Source organism: Caenorhabditis remanei, chromosome I (genome assembly GCF_010183535.1).
Source record: "Caenorhabditis remanei strain PX506 chromosome I, whole genome shotgun sequence".
Classification (NCBI taxonomy): Eukaryota; Metazoa; Nematoda; class Chromadorea; order Rhabditida; family Rhabditidae; genus Caenorhabditis; species Caenorhabditis remanei.
The window spans coordinates 10,537,734-10,560,934 of record NC_071328.1 but is presented as its reverse complement, the minus strand read 5'-3'; the positions used below and the strand labels follow the sequence as shown (position 1 = coordinate 10,560,934).

Genomic DNA, 23,201 nt, shown 5'->3' with positions numbered 1-23,201 from the left:
GTGCATCCGAAGAGAATGCACAGAATTACAGTACATTTTTTGTATTTTAGTATTGTGGGGAACCTCTGTTTGTTTGAACTGAAAATCTGTAAAGAAGAATTTCCAATAGATGTTTGAACATTACTTTTCCCAGAAAATGACTTTATGTTTTAAATGTACAACTGCTTGATTAGGTTATTAAAATCATTTTTTAAAACGGTGCTTTAGTAGAAAGGCAATAAATTAGAAAAAAAGACATGTTTAGTGACTTTGCTTGGAATAGAAAGAAACATCGATACCACCAACTATGTCAGTAACTGTCAAGTTTTGGCGTCAAAATGGTATGGCCCTGAAATTACATAAATATCACAGAAGTTGAAAAATAAATAGTATGTAACAGAAAAACCGAAAATAACGCGTTATTGGCTCAAAGAATTATCTGATTTTTGTAGCTACACGTGAGCTCCTTGTATGGCAAGACGACGCAGTTGAGAATGATAGTTTCTGGAGCAACTGAAACATCAGATCCAAGAATTGTAAGAGATGGAGTGAGACGACCATCCGGAAGGAAGAGTGGCTTGTTATCCATCTGGAAAAAATGTTATCCTCCTCGATGTTTTAAGCTTTAGGAATTTAATGTCCGTACTGAAAAATGGAATGTGAACAGTGTGCATCAACTACTAGAATTTTTCAGATTTTTAAAAAGTTTGATAAATTCCGTTTTTACCATTAAATATAAGAATATTTTTTCAGTTTCATAAATTTTACTTTCTTTCTTGAAACTAACCTTGGCGAACGGAAGATTTGGATTCGGCTCGAGCGGAATCCCTTCTATCCGAGCCCACATTCCCACAATTGAACGCCAACCGATAACTGATTGAAGAACACACGCGTTTTCTTCAATAACAGCCTCCGGAAGAATAATTGATTCCTTGATACGTACTCCTTTTCCGATTACAGCGTTTGGACCAATACTAACATTTGGGCCGATCTTCGCAGTAGGATGCACTTGGGCACTTGGATCAATGAATACATCTCCTATAATTTGAGCTCCAATTCTGCACAGTCTTGCAGCATAACGTTTCTTGTAAAGACGAAGATAGTGACGATTCGCATAAAGTACAGCTCTGAAAACTAGAGAATAAATCGACGAATACAGTGAGCGAAATGTCTTTAGGACCCCCAACGATTGGAGAACTGATATACAAGTGTTGAAGTTCTGAAACAGTGAAAATTTCAGATGGTTGAAAATTCGAAGGTGGCAAACACTTGATTTCATGTTCGGAAAGGACGGAATCGAAAAGAAAATACTTGAAAACAACGAAAGAGTATGTTTCGACCACATAGAATAGATTTCCAAGAAATTTTTCTAAAAATCAACTGAAACTTCGATTTTCGAGGTGGTCCTAAAGATATTTTGCGACTAAAAAAGTGACTTTTTGGTGATTCGAGGTATGAAAAGTGATAGATTCATGAAAATGTGTTTTCGGGGGTTATTTTGGATTTGAAATCGACTGGCTTTTACAGATTTTTGATATCTCCACTTGTTTTTCAAGAACCCCCGAAAATGAGGGGTCCTAAAGATATTACGCGCACTGTATAAAAAAGTAAACTTACGCAGCGGTTTTCGTCTGACTCCACCATCTGGTGGTGTGAAGAGCATAAAGGTTTCCAGACGCAGCAAGTTGAGGGATAACGTCTCTTTCCAACCAGATTCCATCGCCATTTAGAGGAAGATCGAGTTGTCGGATGACCTCTGCTTTCATCAGATAAACTCCGCATGAAATGTTGGTTGACACGAAAGTCGTTGGTTTGTCGACATAATGAACTACTTTTCCTTCGGAATCTGTCACAACCTACATCAAAAAATCGTTATGATTTCTAAAAAAAAAGAACTCACAGAGCCAAAGTTCACCGACTGCTGACGTGTAGCTTCAGTTGTAAGCATAAGCATACTGGAACCAGAGATCGAATCAATTTTGGCTCCCATATCTTCAATTGGAAGGTCTCCACAGACATCAGCATTGATGACGAAGACTGCATTTGGATCACCAGATAGAATTGTTGCTTTGAAAGAAACAAGACCTCCAGCAGTACCTGAAAATGAGTCGTATCGGAGAAGATTCCATACATTTTTGAAAACCGTTGCGTTTAGTTGTAAAACCAGGTTAATGACGATTATTCTGTTTTCAATCCAAAAACGAAATCTTTCACCTCTCGAACAATTAGATTACATTTGGTTCCACCTCCCACCTCTACGCAATGGGAGTTAACCGGTTTCTAGGAAATAAAACATACCAAGTGGATTGGGTTCTTCGAGATATTTTATGCTGACGCGGTAGGTCTTCTGGCAGCGATCGATGAATTCAGTGAAGAGATCAGTGGGGAAAAAACCAAGTAGCAAGATTTCAGACAATCCAGATAACTGAAAGATCTGCATATAAGGAATATTGAAGAAAAACAAATAATTACCTGACAAAGTTGATCGATGTGATGTTCAATCAAAGGAACTCCAGCAATTGGGAAAAGCGGTTTGGGCAGTTGAAGTGAGAGAGGGCGGAAACGAGTTCCTGTAATGAAATTATAATTGTTTTTTTAATGCTTCTATTGCCTAATAATTAAAAAAAAGATTTCTTTCATCTCAAACTTTATTTTATGATACTTTAAGAATCATGTGTTTGATCTTAGGTATTTCTAACTTCGAATGCACTTTTAGGGTCAGAAACGTTGATCTTGACGGATCACATAGAATAGTACGAGTCCCTATCTGGTTTCCCTGTCTTTTGCAAAAAGCGTGTCATGTCTTTTTTTTGTAGACTAGAAGTGTTAGAAAGACTGGATCTCTTCAAAATCGCTCAAACTTACATTTTCTGGGGATATGAAAACAGTGAATAGATTAGAAATTCTACGAGAAATCATTTGGGTAAAGCATCTGTTGTGTCTACGAATTTTCGGAAGATGCTAAAGTCGAAGTGGATAATGCTGTGCGGCATAAGCCATGATAATGATGGGGAGCACCAGGAAGAAGGCGTACAGGGACAGCAGAGCTCCAGCGGCAAGAATCATGTTGATTCAGAAGATTCAGAACTGAGGATTTCTGACGCAAGTTGTCTTCTTGTATAGGGGCGGGCCTGTCTGTTCGAACAGTGACGCAGTCTCCTCACCTTTTTGTGGGCCTCCGACTAGAACGACCGCTTTGAAGGACATTTTGGTGGAGAGAGGCAGGAAGCGAAGGAAGACGCGTTTCTTTGGAACCGGGTCACTTTCGCCGCGGAAGAAGGAGGTGGGCTGCAAGAAGAAAGAACTAACTGGATGGATTTGTAGTCGATGCGGTTGGAGGCTAAAGAAGACGTGGGTGAAGGAAAGGAAGATAGAAGAAGCATCAGAATTGAATTGAGAATGATTGAAAAGACCGGGGCTTTTGGGCGGTCGTTTTCTGTGGGAGGTACTAATTTATTGAACTTTTCACTTTCTTTATGTGAGGTCCACTATCAAGTTCCTAGACAAGAATTTCTAGAACTCTCTTTCTAGTTTGAACTTTTCTTTTTTTTTCTGCGATGTTTTTTCGGAGTTTTTGAAATGCAAAAAGTTGAGCTTGTAAGCTCGAATGATGAATACAAAATTGTGGGTAAGAATAACAAAACCTGGGGTCGAAATAATGGCCCAAAAGAATATTTTCTAGAATAACTACTAATCAAAATTGCAAAAAAATAAGATATCTCTTCTAAAAACAAATAAAACTCTAAAAATAAACAGGTGGAAAAGAACCAAGCCCAGTTATTTCAAGCTTATGAGGAAGTGTCAAATTACATAATTAAGAAAGCTGAATATAACGAGAGAAAAAACATCAAAAGTGAAGTCCTTTTTTTCAGAAACAGGATAACGAACTAGATGAAGTGTCAGCAAGCGTCTCGTCTGGCGACACAATGTCGGCATGGAAACGTGAATATTGAGGGAAACGAAGCAGTTTTCGACTATGCGTGATTTCTTCAAAATATGTTAAACATGTAACTTGAAAGAGTTCCGCTATTTCTAGGGTTACGGTAGTTTTCGACTCGAAACGCACTAGATCTGATGGTTGAACAAGTTCCATGATGCAAAATGATGAAGTTTTTGCATTTGAACAACATTACTTCATTCAAGAAATAATTTTTTGAAAAAATTGACAAGAAGCAGTTTTAAACGAGCTCCAGCTTGTAGAATGTGTTGTTTGTCGGCGAGTGCAACGTATCAGTTTAAAGGCACACGCCTTTGTTTGTCCAACGGGTCTCGCAGCGGCTATAGTTTACACGCTCACGGCCTCCAGCGGAGGCCCTCTCAATGCACTGCGCGCAGTACTTTGAGAGGGCCTCTGCAGGAGGCCGTGCACGCTCTAATTTCAAATTTTGAAGCTAAATTGTTTAATCAAATGAGATAAAAACGTTTCCAATGCGTTTATTGAGTCATAAATTGGATTATAGTTCAACAGCTAAATGCTAATTATCCTTTTTTATTATCGAAATGAAAGTTTATCAATACTAGAGCATGTTTAAGGTAACGATTAGTTGCAACTAGTTGTAATACATTTTCTCTGTCATGCATTCTCGCCAACGTATATTACTAATTTTTTATTATTTGGCAATCTTCGATATCGAACTAATCATTTTTCTACATGAAAAAACTATGCGGTTTATTAAGTTCACAGGGATTGTTTTAATGAGGAATATTTGACACCGAAACTTGGGTATGTAAATGAGATTGGATGATGGCACATTGTGCAAAAACGAGTATTGAGAGTATCTGAGGTGGTTGGGAGAAAAAATATGCAGATCATTTTTTTTCTTTTCGGTAAGATATAAAGGCGGCGAGGAAATGAAAGAATAACAGTCTTGAGGTATTTAACTGGAGGAGAAAAAAACAACAATCGTGTTTTCTGGAATGGGGACTACAATATTTACAAACAGACAGCTTTGAAAACAGAACGAATTCATCCCTGTACTAATTGTAGAGGTTTCTGAGCCACTTGTGTTATTAACTGCTCTTCTACGTGATTTTCTTCCACTTCTTGAGCTGGAGCAATGTGTATTGGCATAATCATTGGCATACGACCAGGTCCTTCTTGCTGATGGATTATACTGTAGAAAGGAATGTGGTCACGGAGGCGATATCTACGTCGTAGGATTTCGCGGACGTCACGACCCTGTAATACGACAATTTATCCTGAGTCATGCAGTTTGGAATTGAAAGTAAGTTGAGAAGTGGAAGTTCTAAGAAATACTGTTTGAAAAAATAAAAAGATAATACTCACGGCTGACGGAACAGCTTCAAAGAAGGAGCACAATTTTAGCAATTCGGTGTCACTTTTATCCTCGAACCAACTTTCGATCGGAATTCCATTATCCAGTTGATAAGCAAATGATTGAATCGCGTTATCAAGGATCATTGTCTTCGATAAATCTCTTCCCAATATTGTCAAATCTTTTACGTAATTGCCATAAACGCAGACGCAGTGTTCTCGGAACAGTCTATGTCGGATCATGGTTTTTTGAGGATCGATGATGTCCTAAAAATTGAAATTTTTGAAAGGTTATAAAAAATAAACTTACACATAGTTTATTGGCATATACTTTTTTACTGGCGGTGAATATTATAATCTCAAAAATTTTTGACATTCGCCTCAAAAAAGTTCGTAGATGTGGTCGGAGACGAACGTATACTTGATATGTTATATCTTGAAACATAACAGGAAATATCATTGTGGCATTGTCGAGTGGTGTGAGACTGCAGTGGACGAGAGTTTCATCCTGTAATTGGAAATTGTTTCTTGAAAAAAAGACTTGGATTTCAAATTAATTGATGATTCTTAACTAATGTAACTTTCTTATTCAATGGAGGTCAGCTTTTTTTATAAATTACAATTTGTTTTGAAAAAAATTCAAGAATTCAGAAGTTAGTCTCTTCATGATAAGGACATCTTCTAGTTTAAAATACATACTATACTTCTTGAATAAAATTTGTTCTGGTCTTGATATCTTGATACAGTATCAGAAAAAAATATTTCAAAAACCGTTTCGAAAAGAAACCCAAGATTATCTTCCTAGTTAAGAGTTATTCAAACGATTTTTAAACGAGAAGATTGTACCCGTATTGCAGAGAAAAACAAGGTTTTGAACTATACGCACTATAGAGATCTTATAGGAAGGCTGTCATTGACAAAGATGAAAATTCAAATTTGAAGATCTTGTGAGCTTAACTTTCAAGGTTAGTGTCCCTAGGATTACGGTAGCTCCGGGATTCTAAATATATTTAAATATTCGATTTCTTAATTTTTTTCCCCATTTTTTCCCCATTAGAAACTTACCAAGTCCAAAACCAGTGTAAACTCTGCGGATGACCGAGTTTTGACAGGAAGAGCTGGACTCCTGCTCAATAATTCTTCAGTGAGGGGAGGGAGGTTCGCCAGCATCACCAGTCTGAGATTATTCCAATTTTAGAATATTTGTTCTCGATTTGGCACTGTGCCAAGCACAACGTTTTGTTTTCTACGTTTTGCAACAAATTTCTTATCAACGGTGTTCTTATCAATTCTATCTTCGACATGTCGGTCTCTCATCGTTGACATTTCAACTGTTTTCCCAGCTTCTTCTTCTTCAATTTCGATAATATTTTTTCTATTTGGCTAGCTTCCAAGGTTTATTGCGCAATACAATTCAAAGTGTCTACGTCTCATCCCTCGCTTTTTCTCCTAACAATACCGTCGGCAAGGTCATTGACATGAGGAATAGATTCAATCGATGTGAACCGATAGATGACGTCATTCTTTTAGAGAACCGTAATTGGAAGGCAGTTGTTTTTAATTACGGACCACCGAGAGAAACCTTGTGAAAAGTCAAAGACATTCAGAAATTGCGGTTTAAACTGGAGAGATATTGGTAAACAAACAGGTGATGAAGATAGATTTTCTCTCCTTTCTCAATCTATCACGTGGTGGAAACGGAGACATCAAAATGTTCGTTTAGACCTATTTTTATCAAAAAAATAGAAATTGATACCGTGTCCAAGGTGGCCACTGTCTAGAATTAAAATAACTTTGTGAATGATGAGAGTTTATTAGATTTTTAACAAACACAGCTATTTGACTTTTTGTACAAATCCATACAGTCTCGGAAAAAAGAGCCATTTCCTATCCCTCTACTGCTCCAATCTCAGTTTCATCGATAAAAGTGAGAAACACTCACGCATCGTAATCCATTCTTTCGGGTCCTTCATGTTCTTCTAGTTGTTCTTCATTCACTTCATCATCTTCAGGCCATACAAATGGTGGAATAACGTTATTCATATTTAGAGGTCTTTTAGGTATCAGAGGGATAGGAATAGGAGATGGAACTGGTGGACACCTCTTCACAACTTTTGGTTTCGGTTTAACTGCCAAAACTTTCTTCTTTGATCTTTTTTTTCTTGCAAAGACAACAGAAGACGAAGATGTCACTTTCTTCGTCTTCTGATTCTGAATTGTCTTTGAACGGCGACGCAGTGTGCTCAGCAACACGCTCACCGCACAGGGAGGGCGAATGAAAAAGTAGAAAGAGTTGTGTGAAAGAGAGGGGAAGAAGAAGGAAAAGAAGGCTAAAAGATCTCTTTTCTCTTCCCTTTTCTCTATGTTGTTGCTGCAGGAAAACGGGCAGCAGAAACCGGCAGCAATAGGGTAGCAGTGGGAAAAACGGAGTGGCCGGGGGGTAACGAAGGAGGACTCTTTTCGAAAAGAGGAGAAGAGAAAAAGAAGAAGAGGTAGAGAGAGAAAAAGAGAAAGAGAGTAGTGTGATCAATAGTTGACCGCCTCCCTTCACTCTTTTTCGATGTATGTTGGTGTGTTTGCTGTTGGCACGCCGCCAACATTTTCCTCACTCGATTCTCTCTCGTTTCTCTTCGTCTTCTTCCTCTTTTTCCGTTGTCGCCCACCCATGCCCGTTGAGTGAGGAAACAACGAAAATAAGGGAAATGCAATATATACATATACGACATATAGAAAAAAAAAGTGGAAAGGAGTGAGAGAAACGAAGTGTTATGGCAAACAAGGTAAATAAATGATAATTGGCAAACAAAGAAACGTTCGGCCAGAAAAATAGTTCGGGAACAGTGAAAATGAGCAGATTTTGGTGATCAAAAACTCAAATTCAGAGACTGTGAAAATTGGCTGAGATACTATATTTTTTGCAAGTTCAAGTTTTAAAAACTGTATAGGAACAAGTTTAGAATAAAATCGATAACCTTCCTTGCAAAAACATTACGACCGGGAGAGGGAATTAGCCCCAATTTCCATTCAAATTTATCAGCAAAACGAATGAAAAAAGGATTCCTACCCATTAAGAATTTACAGCATAATAAGTTAACATTTATTCAAAATCCAATAGGATCAGAGGCGAAAAATTCAGCATCAAACGGTAGAAGTTTCATAAGTTCTTTCTTCTCTTCGTCAGCTTTCTCTCCAGAATGACTTATTTTTTCTGCGGATTCATTGCTTGCTTTCTCTCTACTCGTCTTCTCTTTACTCGCTTTTTCTTTACTTGTTGTTTCAGTCTTTTGAGCAGTTTTCAGATCTTCTTTACTAAAATTCTCTTTGCTCAATATCTCACGACTTCCTCCATTCTTCTTTATCGTTTCTTTACTCAACTGGAGCGGCGATGCTGATGTGGATTTAGATGGCTTTGGTGGTCTGAATTCATACAGTTGATTTTAAAACTTCTGATAAAGTCTTCTTACATCATTTCCCAATCGAATGGGTCACTCCACTGAAACTTTCCCTTTTGCATTACTGAAATCAACAACAGAAAGATTCGATGGTAATCTGGCCTATTGAAATAATTCAAACTCCTGAATTAGAGATTTAAAAAAGAAAAGAAACAACTGAATTTACCTCAAATGCCTTGCTATCTCTAGAAATTCCATCGGACTATTTTGAAGAACGACTTCATCTGAATGAAGTCTTTTCATCTCACCAACAACTCTCTTGTCACTGAAATCCATTTTATAATCGTTTTCATTTTTGTGTTCACTAACTTCTGAGCAGACCATGGGAGAGGGCCTCGAAGTTCTGCGAGTAGGTATATCATACTCCAGAGATCATCGACTCTTCCTTGCTCCGCTCGATCATGCATTCTGATGGAACAATATCTTGTTGTTCCTCTGAAAAGAGATCTTTCTCGTGGTCTTCTCATCATCAATCGGGTCGGTTCGTCTGTATTCGCAACAATGAATTGACGAGCCAATCCGAAATCAAGTACATGGAAGAACCGGCATTCTTCCACATTTGATTTGTATCCGAGTGCCATGTTGGCTGGTTTCAAATCTCGGTGGATGAAACCGATCTGAAATTGAAATATTCCAGTGAGACCTGCGAAGTAGTCTCACGTCATGGATTTGTTTGAGACAAAAAAGGATATTTGCAGCGATCCGAACTTGTGAAGAGACTGTTATCTGACGTCCCACTCTTCTGAAACTCCCTTGTTAACTAGACACATGTTTCTTTCCAACTCACTTAACAATTTTATTTAAACTTTCGCCGAGAAGTGTCATTATAACATAGCTAAAATCTTGAAGCCTCGCAGCAAAAAGAAATTGACAGACATGTTGTTTTCCAGTTAATTTTTTGAGTATTGCAACTTCCAATTTCAGAACACATCCACCGGTTGCTGTATTTGATTCTGCTTTCATTGCTGCTTCAGTTTCATCTTCGAGATTTTTGACAAGATAGACACTTCCACATCCACCTTCTCCTAGTTTACGAATCACTTGCCACGAGCATCCGACTATTTTTCCTTTTGGTAATTCAACCGTTCCGTTATCTGTGTGTTTCACTGGAAAACTGGAGAATTTCGAAAGGAAAAGAGGTCAGAGTCACCTTCAGTCATTAATTTTGTCTACAGCTAGAAGTAAACAATTTTTGTAATAGGAATAACTAGAAACTGATCGGAAGAAAGAGCCAAATACTTAAAAAAGGGCAGGATCTTATCAATCTAGAGCAGGGCCACGTTTCGAATTATTTTATCAGAGAGTTTACGATTTGAAAAAATACCACCTATGTGCTCTGAATTATTACAAGGGTCTAGTTTTCATACTGAAAATCCACTAACAGGTTAAATCATTAAACCATTCCCAAGCAACTTTCGTATAAGGCTCCTCTAATTTCCCAGTCTTTAAACCATAAATTACCTTCTCCACGGGATAGCACTATCGGTCCTCCCCACATCAAGTTTCAGAAAATGATTATTTTGTTCAAAGTTTGTCGAACTTCAGAATAAAAAGTTCACTGGGCAACTAGGCTCATTGTTCTTTTTTGTTAAACACCTGGCTTAACGATTTTACATGCAATTAAAGTTTGAAATGATACTAACAAAATGAAAACGGAAATCAATTCAATAGTTCATTGTGTTTATTGGATCACTTCATGATGTTCTTCATCCATGTTGTCTCTTACTATCCTTTGGCTTAGCATTTCCAGTTGTAACAGGAGTTGTAGAAGGAGTAACTGGAGCAGCAGGAGTTGATGGTTTCGGCGGTTCATCTGGTTTCATGTAATACGGTTGATTACGAAGCCATTCAGATTCACAAATCGCTTTGTAAGTGGGACGATTTGGAGCATGTGGCTGAAGAATCTCGAGAATTAGAGCTTTTGATGAAGTGGATGCCGTGCAACTTTTTGGAAATCTGGGATTATTTCAAAATTAGAGCTTCCTTTCAGTTATAACTCACTTGATTTTGTGAGCTAATTGTCGTTCAATCATTTTTTGCGGATTACGATCATCAAATGGCATAGATCCAGTGAGCATAATATAGAGAATGACTCCAGTGCTCCAGACATCCACCGCATTTCCAGAATACTCTCTTCCTCGCAGAATCTCTGGAGCCACGTACGCACGGGATCCACAGAAAGTTGCCGACTTCTCACCCGGTTTCAGAATACGAGAGAATCCAAAATCACCGAGTTTCACATTTTCATATTTGTCCAGGAAAATGTTTTCACATTTGAGATCACGGTGAACAATGTTATAGGCTTGAAGATGCTGAAAATCGAGAGATGTTCTGTAACACTAATTGATATTTTACGGGTCAAGAGTTTTCTCAGAATTCAATTACTAGTTCGTAGAATCAGTTATATAATTCCATATTTTCTTACCGTTAGCGCAGCTATAAATTGTCTAAACATGAACTTTGCCTCATCTTCGTTCATAGTTTTGATGTCTTTCATTTTGCGCAACAGGTCACCTCCAGCACAGAACTCCGTGACAAAAATGATGTGATCGGGAAATGAGATCATCTCGTAGAGACGACAAATATTATCATGTTTCAGAAGCTTCACAATCTCTTTTTCACGAGGAAGAAACTTTTTAATGTAGTCATCTTTCTCACGAGTTGGAGTGATATTGATCACTTTTGCAGCAACTTCGATTTTTTTATCACCAAATGTTGCACGAGCTACACGTGAGTACGAACCACTTCCTATAACAAAATGATAACATCCGAACTCGGGAATTTCGATTACCGAGAATTCTGTCGAATTTCAACTTGTAATCTTTCTCGAGTGTCGGTGCGAATGCTTTTGTTTTTGGACTCAACTCCTCTGGTTCTTCTTGATTTTCAGAAACATCTGAAACTTTTGTCTAAGCTGTCTATATAGTTTAGTTCTAACCCTCTGAGCGATTACCCGTGTTTTCTTCTTTCACCATATTCAACGACTCGCCAGAGAATTAGAAATCAAAGTAAAAGCAAAGGCATTTAAATCTTCACTTTTATTATCTCTTTTGTTATAAATTGGTCCAACTCACGTTTAAATTTACTGTTTCTAAATCTTGAAATGTGGTATACTGTAGTCAATACTGATGGATACTGTAGTTTCCCGTTTTGCTACCACTTTGAATGATGTTCGATAAATTATGTATTCCAATAGCTCATTGTTAACTAAATAGGTCATTTCTTCCCAGATACGTGCCATCTGGCCTCAGTAGCATTCCAAACCGACTATTAGCCGTTTCGCGCGCACACTCAAACAAGAGAATTTCAAATGTGCTCTACTGGACACACACACAACCCTCGTTTTCCCAATATTCTTCGAAAATGTAGACCTATAATATGTTTCTGAATGTACATTTTATGTTAAAATGTCGTTTAAATTAAAAAATTAAATTATTCTGAAAATTTACAGATGAGCGGTACGCCAAGAAGTAGTCGTCGGAACCAGAAAGTGGAATCTTCTGTTGGCGAACCAGCAACAAGTAGACCGCTAGAGGTAATAGATAGTTTTTCACTAGATAAAAATTAATCAAATTTTAAGAATAACGAAACTGGACGAAGAAGAAGTTCTAGAATATCAACTAAAGTCGTGCCCACTGTGAATAAAGTGAGTTTTCGTTCAAATAATCCAAGTGTATGTGATTGTTTCAGAAACCTTCCTCTATATCCACAATTCGACGACCTGAAAAAGTTTTCAAAGCAACTAACTCGGAGTTTTCTGATTCAGATGATGTAAGAAAAAACTTATGCCACATTCTCATTTCCACTGATCATTTTTAGGACATGCCAGCACCAAAAAAGAAGTCTGACAAAACAAAAGAATTGTTGATGAGTCCGACGTCTGTTCTTGCGGAACAAGTTGGAACGCTAGAGGTATATTTGTCTTGCATTAATTATTCCACCAAAGTATTTTAAGATTTCAACGACTGACGATACTAAGAAACGTAATCCAACGAAACCAAAAACACTAAAACCGACTAATTTGAAAAATCGACTCGTGCAACAGAGAACTCCAGAAAAGAAGATGAGATCACGTACCACTTCTGAGAGCACACCTGAAAAAAAATCTCGTCAGGAAAGTGATTCTGAATCGGACTCTGAGGCTGAAAAACCAGTGTCATCTTCTTTAACTGAGGGCAATGGAGCACTAAGTGGAAGAGAAGATGAGTTCAATACTCTGAAGTCGTGGATTTTGGAAAGTAAATCGAAAAAAACCTCATTGTCAATGTATGTCAGCGGTCAACCAGGAACTGGAAAAACAGCTACAACGCTGAGAGTTCTCACAGCTCTAGGAAAAGCTGTTCGCAGTTGCATAATTAATTGTGCATCAACGAGTACTAAGACTGCATTATTCAAAACAATTTTTGAGTCACTTGATTTGGATGGTAAACCGAGTGTAGAAAGCTTCGAGGAACACGTGAAACATTTCACTGTACCACTTGTTCTGGTTCTTGATGAAATTGACCACCTCGCAAATCGAAAAAATGCTGCACTTTACGCTGCTTTCCAATGGCCCGAAACTTTGTCTCATAAAATTATTATTCTTGGAATCGCCAATTCGATCGACTTAACGGAACGCCTTCTACCTAAATTGATGCTCACTAAGACTCCAAAGCGTTTAGTTTTTGAGCCATATACCAAAGACGACATTGTCAAAATTTTGAACGACAAGATGAAAAAAGAGAAGGTGAGTCTAAACTACTTACCAGTCATACAGATACTCATACATGTCATTCAATTTCAGGCTGTTATCGACGCGAAATCCATCGAACTAACGGCGAGAAAAGTCGCTGCCATGAGTGGCGATCTTCGTACAGCTCTTCACATTTTCAAGCAACAAAAAAGCCGTCTGATGCCTATGGATCAGGAATCTGGCCCTCCTGGAACTCCTGTCAATGGGTGTCGCGAAGTGCTTGGTATCATAAACAACGTTTACTCCTCACCTCTCTCGCGAGCTAAACTTCCTCTTCAACCAAGGATTCTTCTTGCAGTATCATTAGCACTTTCCTCCAGCAAAAAGAGTATTTTCGATCGGAACTCACTTTACCGTGCATATTACAAAGCGTGTACAGCACTTCGAATGCCGCCTCTTGAGGACGACGATCTTCATTCAGCTTTTCAGACTCTTGAATCACAGTCCTTCATTCGTCTGCTGAATGGTGGCAAGCTTGTTCTTCAAGTGGACGCTCCCACAGCAAAATCGGCTATCAGTGACAATGCCTTGCTCGATCAAATCGGAATCCTCCAATTTTAATCACTTCGTTTTTTCCTAAATTATCATTTTCTTATTTTTACTCATTCTGTAAATTATATCATAATCGTCTAATTGCTCCTTGTTCTCAAAACCTGTCTTCACTCCACCTCCGGGTTACTGCTACGCAGTTGTAAATTGACTTGTTACCTAATTATAAATCATTACTGAATCCTTTAAAAAGTTAAATTCTTATCACTGAAGCTTGGTTAAAATTTCCAAATACTTTTTTAAAAACATTATTCTCTTTGTTATGCTTAACTTATTAAAATCAACTTCTCAGATGCGTCCATTGACCGAAGAAGAAACATCTCTTGTGTTCGCTAAGCTAGCCTCATTCATTGGAGATAATGTATCAATGCTCATCGACAGAAATGATGGAGACTATTGCTTCAGAAATCACAAAGTGAGTTCAGAATTAGAAGAAATAAAGAAGTAAAATTCAACAAATTATTGGGCATTAATGATGTTTTCAAGACCAACCAAACCACCATTTTCAGGAACGAGTGTACTACTGTTCAGAAAATTTGATGCGTCAAGCTGCGTGTATCTCACGCGAGCCACTCCTCTCGTTCGGAACATGTCTCGGAAAGTTCACCAAATCGAAGAAGTTTCATCTCCAAATCACTGCACTCGATTATCTTGCTCCGTATGCCAAATTCAAAGTCTGGCTGAAGCCGAATGCTGAACAACAGTTCCTCTATGGAAACAACATTCTCAAGTCCGGAATCGCAAGAATGACTGACGGAACACCAACTCATGCTGGAATCGTCGTTTATTCGATGACAGATGTTCCGTTGGGGTGAGTTTTCATTTCACGTTATCAATAATGAACTAAACTTTCCAGGTTCGGAGTCTCTGCAAAAGGAACATCAGACAGTAAACGCGCTGACCCAACAGCACTCGTTGTTTTGCATCAGTGTGATCTCGGAGAGTATCTCAGAAACGAGAGTCATCTCAATTAATTCAAATTCCTTGAATTCTTTATCTTACCCATTGTTATCTTTTGTTGATTTGTTATTGTTTTTGAATGTTCATTTAATTCTTGAAAAGTAATTTCTTTATGAATTATTTTCATGCATTGAAACTTTCTCATTGAATGAAAAATTTGAATAAGTTTCGAGTTATCGGACGAGTTAATTGTGGTAAAATGTGTAGCAGTCGAATCGGCGCATCATCCCCATTTGCTCGGAAAAACTTCAAAAGAGCTGGCATGGAAGGGAAACGATCAGCAATTGCTTCTGCTCGAGATTGAGACATTCCTGGACAAACCATCAATTGCCTGGTCCATGCATCTTTCACTGTTTCCGCTTTCTTTTTCTGTAGCAGATTCTGAAGTTGACTGAATGGAACACCGGAAATCTCCTCAACAGCCGCTTTATTTTGAAGACGAACAGTTACTTCTTTCAAAAATGCAGCAGTATCCCGCGTATCTGCACACCTTTGAATTAGATATCCTCCATTGGAAAGTGTGGATGCTACGGCCTTTAACGATATGATTAGTTTCAGAATATTGATTGAGAATACAAACCTGCTCGCATGCCACGTCTCCTCTATTCGGAGCCTCGATTAAATATACTCGATTCTTCATCGGTGCCATGCCTAATCTTGCTTTCTGTTCATCATATCTTCCTCCTCGAATGCTCGATTGTAAGTCATCCCAAGTTTTGCGTTCCACTACCCAATCCAACACAATTTCTGACCCATCTATTTTTCTACACACCCAAATGTAGTCACCGACGGAAAGTGATCGAATATCTACACGAATATCTTCTTTTTTGATCAGATGTTCAATCACGGATTTGATACGAGGATTGTTGCGATGTTCACGGTTATCAGCAATTAAGTATACCTGAAACTTCATCGTCGAAAAGATTAATTTATAGTATGCTTACTGTAGGTTGCTCGAAGGGTTTGCATGTGAGAACACGAAAAGATAGAGGATCCGAGCTAGAAGATGGAACTGAACCACTATTGGAAGGTAATGAAGCATTGACACTTGTAGGACGTTTGAAGCTAGAAGAGCGAGAAATTTGCAAACTTGTTGTCTTCGTTCTTTTTGTAAGAATATTCTGATCTCCATCATCTTCTCCATCCGACACAAACTCATCATCGTCAACAACCTTCGAGGAAGACGATTTTTGTTGTTTTTCCTGTCGTTTAGCCTCTTTCATAAGTTCAGTTGTCGATTTTCGATTGTTTTGAAATCTTTTATAATCTTCTGATGTGAACTTTTTGATTTTTTTGAGAGTCAGTGTTTGCTCTTTGTGTTCTCGACAAGCTACATTCCATGTTTCTTCCAATTTCGATGCAATGTTCTCCCCGATTCCTGAAAATTTTCCAATGATTCAAGAAGGTTCTGATTATTATTTAGCAACTTTTGTTTTCAAAATGAAGTTCATCGAAACATATAAATTTTACCTTGTACATTTTTTAGGTCAACAATATTCTGAATTTCGAACGGACACTTTTTCAAATTTTCGTGAGCTTTGTGCAACACATACTTCAGTTTTCGGTCTTCTTGTTCTTGATGTTGCAGCTTCAAAAGTCTGAAAGCTTTTGACTATATTTAGAAAATATTTAAATAATTGAAATTACTTCTCGAAGAATGTGTTCCTGGAGTATTCTATTTTAACTGTGACCCGTTTCGACATCTGAATGAAGATCTCTTGCTTTTGAGAACATCAATGTGCATAGTTAAATTCCGATTGTATCTAAAAGTAATACCAAAGAATCTGAAGGAACTTTTAATCAATTGAATAATTCACACAAACCGTAAATCATTATTATTAAAATAAATTTCATAATCGCCAAGATGGCAAGAAAAACAAGATTAACAGAGTGAAAAACAGGAAAAGCCCTTTGAAAGAGCTATAATTGGCATATAAAGATTTAAAAGATAACATATGTTTAAAAAAAAGCAGATGATATTTTGGCAACTTTGAAAAACTAAAAAAAGCTCTGAGAAACGTTTTGATGCTTTTTTAGCGGTTTGAATAGACTCGTGCATTGGGATCAGGTGGAATAGAAATCGGTTCAGAAGGTAGAGATCGTTTTGAGAACATGATAAAAAATACTAATGAATGAGTGAAAAGTAAATTCTAGGAATTGCAGTAAGAGACGAGGAAATTTTTATCGTCCATTGTAACCTTTCCAAAGATCGTTCGAATCGAGTTTCCGATCAATGAGTGATTTTGTATAGTTTCGGACCTGCAATGAAAATATTTTCATTTAGTGAAGATCAGTGAAGTGTGCTTACTTTCTTATCCGTATTTTCAGAGAACTGAAAATCGAATTTGCTTTGCGAACTTTCCCGTTTATACATTTCCTTAGCAATGAGTTTGATTAACCATGTAGTTTTATCATTTGTTGCTTCTTGTGATTGCCGGAGACGAGAATGTGATCTAACGACCGATCGAATTGATCGCTCCAGTTCTTGTTTGAAGTCACGCACACGACGTTCACTTACGGAACTTTCACGATACCCATTCCGGTTATTACTATGCGATCCCTCTCGTCGTTCTCGATCTCGGTGAGACTTCGGAGATACAGACGACTTCTCTGTTGAAGATCTCTGTCGTACGGATTGCTGATCCTTCGATTGTCGATTTTGATCGTACTGTTCGTTGTCAACGCCTTCTACAGCACCATTTTGAACTTCTGCTGCTGGCTCGTTCTTCACAGTTTGTGTATTTGCCTGGAGGGCGGCAGTGAAAGGACACTTATACCCCTCTGGTTCAAGAAGTCCTTGTTCTGCTGTTGGTAGCGTCCATTGCGTCTCTTTGGTGATTTTGTTGTAGTAGTAAACTTCACCAGACTCTGTCTTAGCTTTGGCCCATACATATTTCATAGTATTTCGAGCCCTGGCATCTTCCTCTTCTCCGAGCCGACGACGTTCGGCTTCAATTCGTTCGTTCTCGGCACGTTTCTCCGAAATTATGCCTTGAAGCAATTCAAGTTCTTCTCCGACGGCCACGAGACGTTCGCTGTAAAACAAAACAGTGATAGGAATAATAGAAACACTTTTAAATTAAAAAAGTAAATAGCTCACTTCAGCTGTTCAAGTGATGCTTTCACATATAATTCCTCGAGATGCGCTTTCGGAGGTAATGTTTCAATTGTGCACAAAATGTGGGGAGACTGATATGATTGCTGGTAATAACCGTGATTGGGTGGTTGAAACCACATTCCTGTCGTTGGATCGTACACACCTGAAATAATTTTTTTTGTTTCGAGAATCAATGCTATTACGGTATTCGAAAAAAGGAAGATTTCCACAGGAAAATCTATATAATGTTTTGATAAAAGTTACTAACCATATTGTTCATAACCAGGCACAGGGTATGCAGGCATAGGCTGGATGGCAAGTTGTTCATGAGGATATGCGTGAGATGGCACTTCGATTTCTTCCGTTGCTGTTGTCTGGTGTCTTTCTCTTTGTCGTTGAACACCACGATCACCAGAAGTACCCGAACCAGGGGTTTTCTGATCGGGAGATGTGCATCGACGTTCGCGAGTAGACGGAGAGCGTCCCCTGTGACTTTCACGATCATCCACTTTTCTTCTTTTGTGGCTCTGTGGAGAATAACTTCTGGAACGACTCCGTGAGCGACGTCCGGATCGTCTACGGTCTCGATATGTTTCCTTAGTGTGCCTCCGAGGGAGATAGTTTGCTTTATAATTGTTTCCATGGTAGCCAGTGAAACGATACTGATGAACATCATTTCCATTATTGAAGAAGCGCGGATGTGATTCACGTTCAGAATAATATGGATTAGAATAGTGGTGGTTGTGACGATGAGTTACAGGAGAAGTGTTTCGATTCCTTTCACTTTCGTCTCCGTGAGAAGGAGGAATCGTTGCAGGTTGTCGTCCGATTTCTTTCGTCACTGATTCACGCTTCTTTTTTGGAATCTTGAAACTGACGGAGCGGTTGAACCAATGATGATTCAATCGGTAAGCCATATCCTTCACTCTGTTGAAGTTTGCAATCACTTCTTTCTGAACATTTTAACTTAATTCTCACGTCTCACTCTAAGAAACTTACTTCAGACTCATTTCCAACCTCAGCATAATTCTTTGTTGGATCTTCAGTACATATAACTAAGGAGTTTAAAACTGCGTGAATATCAACCCAATCTCCTTGAGAAGCATTCAACCAACGTGTCAATACTTCCAGCAAAAGTCTATCAGTTTTTGCACACGAAAGAAAGATATCACTATGAAGAGTTTGAAATATGACCTGAACCAATTTTAGATTTGCTAAAGAATAATCATCTGCGTCGAGCCATTCCGCCATTAGAGTAGTCATTCCTTCTCTGGCATAATACGATTGACTCTTGAAATCCGTAGCAGTAGAGAAGAGTTTTCTCAAAAGCTGTTCACGTTGGTTGTGGTCGGTGATTCTGGACTGCAAAATTGAAAATCGTACCCTTCTGGGTTAGTAGCAACTTACAGCAATTGTAATGACTTTCCTCTCAGTTTTCTTATCTTTTTTCGACGAATAAAGATTTTGCAACATTCTATCTATCAGCACGATCTGTTGATGAGGTTCAAGATCATTCAGTTCTTCTAGTTTCTCTTCCGTTTCGTCGTCCATCTCGATATGTCTTGATGAAGTGCTGCAATTGTCGTCATCATCATCATCGGAGTCTTCGAGCTTCGTGCCAATCCATCCGTTACAAGAAGGAGCTCCACAGAAACATTGTTGCGCCTCTCGACCGTAATTCACGAACTGGTAATCGAATGTGATTTCTTCGCCAGCTTTAATAGATTTTTTAGCGAAAAATCCGATTCTACTAATATCTCCTGGGGTTTTAGGGACTGACCACTTCTCACAGACTGCGTTAGGTTCACAACTGTGGTTCACAAAACGTGACGGGTTACCATAGACAGTGGCGTCAATAGTATATACTCCAGTATCGCACAGATAATGATGCCTGTGTTTTTCATCAGCAGCATACTTCTTTTTTCGCTTCTCATAATCATCTCTCTCCACGACTTCGCCGACGTATTCAATGATGAATCGACCTTTCTTGATGTCCTTCAGTGCTCGTAAGCCGCAACCTTTTGCTGTTCCCGTGTGAAACGCCTCAACTGAAGCATATTTCTTTTTTGCAAAACGTTGGTTTTTGCAGTTTGCCGGACAGGATGACGGACACTCTGTGAGCATGGCGCGGTTAACACAATTGTTATCTGAGCAGGTCAAACCAAGTCGAGAGCATTCACATCTGAAACTTTGTAAATGCATAAAGCGTTTCGTTTTTTTACAACTCACATTAATGAATCAGTCTTCTTCTTATTGGCATTTCTATTGAAATATTTATTTTCTGCTATTGTTATGTATTCTGGGATTTTCATCTCTTCCTCTTTTATTCGTTTTTCTTCGATTCTCCTTTCTTCCGCTTCTTTCTGTTCCTGTTCTTCAATTTCTTTCTGTTTTCTTTCTTCCTCTTCTTTCTTTTTTCTTTCCTCTTCTTTCATTTTCTGAAGCCTTTCCTCTTCTCGCTCACGATCATGTCTTTTTGTTACTTCTCTTTCTTTTTCTCGAGCTCTTCTCTCATCATCTTCTCTTTGTCTTGTTCGTGAGTACTGATCATTTCGATCAGGATCACTTTTCCTGTATCTGCGATCACGATCATCTCGTCTTCTGTCGTAATCATCTCTTTCCTCTTTTTCCTTTTCCTTTTCTTTTTCCTTTTCCTTCTCCTTCTCTTTTTCTTTTTCTTTCTCTTTTTCTTTCTCTTTTTCCTTCAATCGCATTTCTTCCTGATGACGTCGAGCTATATCTTGAGCAACTTTTTCGGCTTTGGCTTTCTGGAATGAACTTGTTTTAAAAGTTTGAAGTACACATTTGTTTGCAGTGCGATAAGTATTTAACATGCAATTTCGTGATTAACAACAACACGAATAGAACTAAACAAGTATCCGGGTATCCCACAACATCGATAAATGTCAGGCTCACCAGTGCTTGAATTTCTGACTCAGACATTTTTGTTGAACTCGTAGGAACAGAAGTACTCAACTTTGAAATGACCCGTTCTTCTGGTGCAGAATCGCTCTGAATGGAAAGATGATGTTGTGAAGGTTAGATAGTGTAAGCACTTCAATTGAAAGTTTTTAATAATGAAACACGGTTTTTGAGTGCAATTATGAAAAAAATCAACTCACTCCTGACGAGAATACACTGCTCATAGCGGGTATATTGAAAAATGAAGGTTTCGGGAGCTCGACCATTTGGGGTGGTGGCAGTTCATTTGAAGCAGACGTTCCGAAATTCGAACTGCGTTTCAGAGGAGAAACTGTAGAATCTGTTCCAAGAGACGACGATATTGATGTCGCAGATACCGACGGAGACAGGGAAGATGTCGTATTTTCCAAAGCCGAAGATTTCATAAGTGGATTAGCCGAAGCTTTTTTGAAAGTCATTTTGAATCCTACTGATGCTCCATTTTCTGCTTTCTCTCGTACCGACCCAGATTCCGAAGGGGGTTGGGGAGAGGTCAACGTATCGCTCGCAAAGCTCGAGTAAGCTGGATGTAGGAAGTGTATCCTGGGTCGACTCATAGTCGGAGACGACAAAGGATTCACAGCACTTTTGTCAACATCAATGTGAATTTCTCCTCTGATCGAATTCGTCGGTGGTGGTGAAGTTGGCAAGGGTATGGAAGAAGATGAAGTGTTTAGCAAGTTATCACTGCCTTCCGATGGTTCATCGTTATCGCCGTCGCTTTCAGAGTTTGCTATATCCATCGATTCCGAGTCATCTGCATTCACAGCTGATTCAGCGCCTGGAGAAACTGGCGGTGAAGCTTCTTCAAACATGATAGGCGTGGAGGATCTCGGCTTCAGATCGCTTTCGGGATCAGTAGGTTCCGTTTTTAATTCTGGGACGTTGAATGAAGTCGAAGGCTGAAATAAAATTGAATTTTATACATCGAAATATATGTTTCTAATACCTGAGGATCATCTGGATGCATAGGAGAAACAGAACTGATATGATTTGGCATCTCTACTTCACATGGTGTAACATCGCTAGGTGATGCGTTATCATTACTATCATCTAGTTCTTCTTTGATTTTCAACCTATCGATTGATATACGTTTCGATGAGGAATCGATCGTTAAAGACGAAATTGTTTCTTTCAAGGAATTTTTCTGGCCACGCGACTCAGAATCATTAGAATATTCATCATCGTTTTCTTTTTTTATTGAAAACAAAGCAGCTTCATTTGTCGGCGGTGTTTCACTACCCTGAACACATAACTTTTATTTCAACAAGTATTTTTCGAATTAATACCTGATTACAGCTGATAAAAAGAGTTGATTCTTGTAATTTTTCATCAGAATACGAATTTGAACTATCGACGTGATCAGATGTGCTAGGATTGCTTGAAGTAAGAGCTTCTGAAATTTTTTTCGATTTATCGGCTTCTGATCTCTTTCTAGTACCGGTCTTCACTTTTGGAGGTCGTCCGCGTTTTCCTTTTTTCGTTGGTGTCTGAGGGGCAGGTGTCATGCTTTTGTTCTCTTTCACGGCACCATCCTGGGCAGCTGCTGCTGTTTTTCGACGCGTTTGCACCATATCTGTTCTGCAAAAAGTGAAAATATTGGCGAATGGGAGATCCTAATCTATTGCACAACAATAAGAACATAATTTGAGGATCATATCTGCCACTTATTGTAGAATCTTTTTACGACCTTCAATTAGTAGCATTTACATAACCGATTATATAAATCAATACACATCTGAATTCGTCGTGCTCATCGATTGAAAAGTGGCTTGTCCTCGTGAAATACACGACGATAAACGGGATTCGTAAGAAGACCCTTGTTCAATTATTTGCAATGCTCCTATAATTTTTGGGCTACGATCTTCTTCACATACCGATTTATATTTGGGTTTTTTTAATAATAAAATTGAAATTCCTAACAAATTTTGAATAAGATGACAGGAAATGATCGAGAAGCGTTTTTAAAACTTATTTTTCAAACGCACTGTGAAAACTTGTTTCAGTGAAGTTGTAAAACCGAAAGCAACAAAGTTTTTGACCTTCAATACAATTTAAACCTGCACGATTCTTAGAAATTTTCGTTACAAGCAAATTCTCACCGATTTTTTGACAATATCATCGTGTTCTGTAGCTCTGACGCTCACTCACAAAAATCGATGATAGTGTGGAATGAGGAGGCAAAAGAGAATGAAA

At 38.4% G+C, this 23,201-nt stretch overlaps 7 protein-coding genes across 7 annotated transcripts; 2 read left to right on the top strand and 5 right to left on the bottom strand.

Annotated features, from left to right (window-relative positions):
• Positions 1 to 406: 406 nt before the first annotated feature.
• On the bottom strand, positions 407 to 3,186 carry GCK72_002284 (uncharacterized protein; the record flags this gene model as incomplete). The annotated part of the gene is made up of 7 exons (XM_003104666.2): positions 407 to 568; positions 767 to 1,106; positions 1,597 to 1,835; positions 1,880 to 2,076; positions 2,278 to 2,404; positions 2,452 to 2,549; positions 3,144 to 3,186. 7 exons carry the CDS (start codon positions 3,184 to 3,186, stop codon positions 407 to 409), a joined length of 1,206 nt encoding a protein of 401 aa, XP_003104714.1.
• A 1,759-nt stretch (positions 3,187 to 4,945) lies between these two features.
• Positions 4,946 to 7,297, bottom strand: GCK72_002283 (uncharacterized protein; the record flags this gene model as incomplete). The annotated part of the gene is made up of 5 exons (XM_003104730.2): positions 4,946 to 5,158; positions 5,267 to 5,521; positions 5,565 to 5,762; positions 6,320 to 6,431; positions 7,197 to 7,297. 5 exons carry the CDS (start codon positions 7,295 to 7,297, stop codon positions 4,946 to 4,948), a joined length of 879 nt encoding a protein of 292 aa, XP_003104778.2.
• Positions 7,298 to 8,355: 1,058 nt separating this feature from the next.
• Positions 8,356 to 11,681, bottom strand: GCK72_002282 (uncharacterized protein; the record flags this gene model as incomplete). Its single annotated transcript, XM_053723345.1, has 11 exons — positions 8,356 to 8,671; positions 8,719 to 8,829; positions 8,873 to 8,971; positions 9,016 to 9,323; positions 9,367 to 9,448; positions 9,494 to 9,812; positions 10,433 to 10,662; positions 10,708 to 11,018; positions 11,132 to 11,454; positions 11,498 to 11,602; positions 11,660 to 11,681. 11 exons carry the CDS (start codon positions 11,679 to 11,681, stop codon positions 8,356 to 8,358), a joined length of 2,226 nt encoding a protein of 741 aa, XP_053591990.1.
• A 476-nt stretch (positions 11,682 to 12,157) lies between these two features.
• Positions 12,158 to 13,999, top strand: GCK72_002281 (uncharacterized protein; the record flags this gene model as incomplete). The annotated part of the gene is made up of 6 exons (XM_053723344.1): positions 12,158 to 12,241; positions 12,287 to 12,352; positions 12,397 to 12,477; positions 12,526 to 12,618; positions 12,662 to 13,432; positions 13,490 to 13,999. 6 exons carry the CDS (start codon positions 12,158 to 12,160, stop codon positions 13,997 to 13,999), a joined length of 1,605 nt encoding a protein of 534 aa, XP_053591989.1.
• A 280-nt stretch (positions 14,000 to 14,279) lies between these two features.
• Positions 14,280 to 14,961, top strand: GCK72_002280 (uncharacterized protein; the record flags this gene model as incomplete). Its single annotated transcript, XM_003104797.2, has 3 exons — positions 14,280 to 14,402; positions 14,497 to 14,798; positions 14,844 to 14,961. The coding sequence occupies 3 exons, from the start codon at positions 14,280 to 14,282 to the stop codon at positions 14,959 to 14,961; spliced, it is 543 nt and encodes a 180-aa protein (XP_003104845.1).
• A 127-nt stretch (positions 14,962 to 15,088) lies between these two features.
• Positions 15,089 to 16,650, bottom strand: GCK72_002279 (uncharacterized protein; the record flags this gene model as incomplete). The annotated part of the gene is made up of 5 exons (XM_003104835.2): positions 15,089 to 15,481; positions 15,528 to 15,848; positions 15,892 to 16,325; positions 16,418 to 16,545; positions 16,595 to 16,650. The coding sequence occupies 5 exons, from the start codon at positions 16,648 to 16,650 to the stop codon at positions 15,089 to 15,091; spliced, it is 1,332 nt and encodes a 443-aa protein (XP_003104883.2).
• Positions 16,651 to 17,128: 478 nt separating this feature from the next.
• On the bottom strand, positions 17,129 to 22,579 carry GCK72_002278 (uncharacterized protein; the record flags this gene model as incomplete). Its single annotated transcript, XM_053723343.1, has 12 exons — positions 17,129 to 17,206; positions 17,256 to 17,982; positions 18,048 to 18,207; positions 18,313 to 18,997; positions 19,044 to 19,406; positions 19,452 to 20,226; positions 20,274 to 20,812; positions 20,961 to 21,056; positions 21,167 to 21,907; positions 21,955 to 22,248; positions 22,295 to 22,401; positions 22,447 to 22,579. The coding sequence occupies 12 exons, from the start codon at positions 22,577 to 22,579 to the stop codon at positions 17,129 to 17,131; spliced, it is 4,698 nt and encodes a 1,565-aa protein (XP_053591988.1).
• Positions 22,580 to 23,201: the final 622 nt, after the last annotated feature.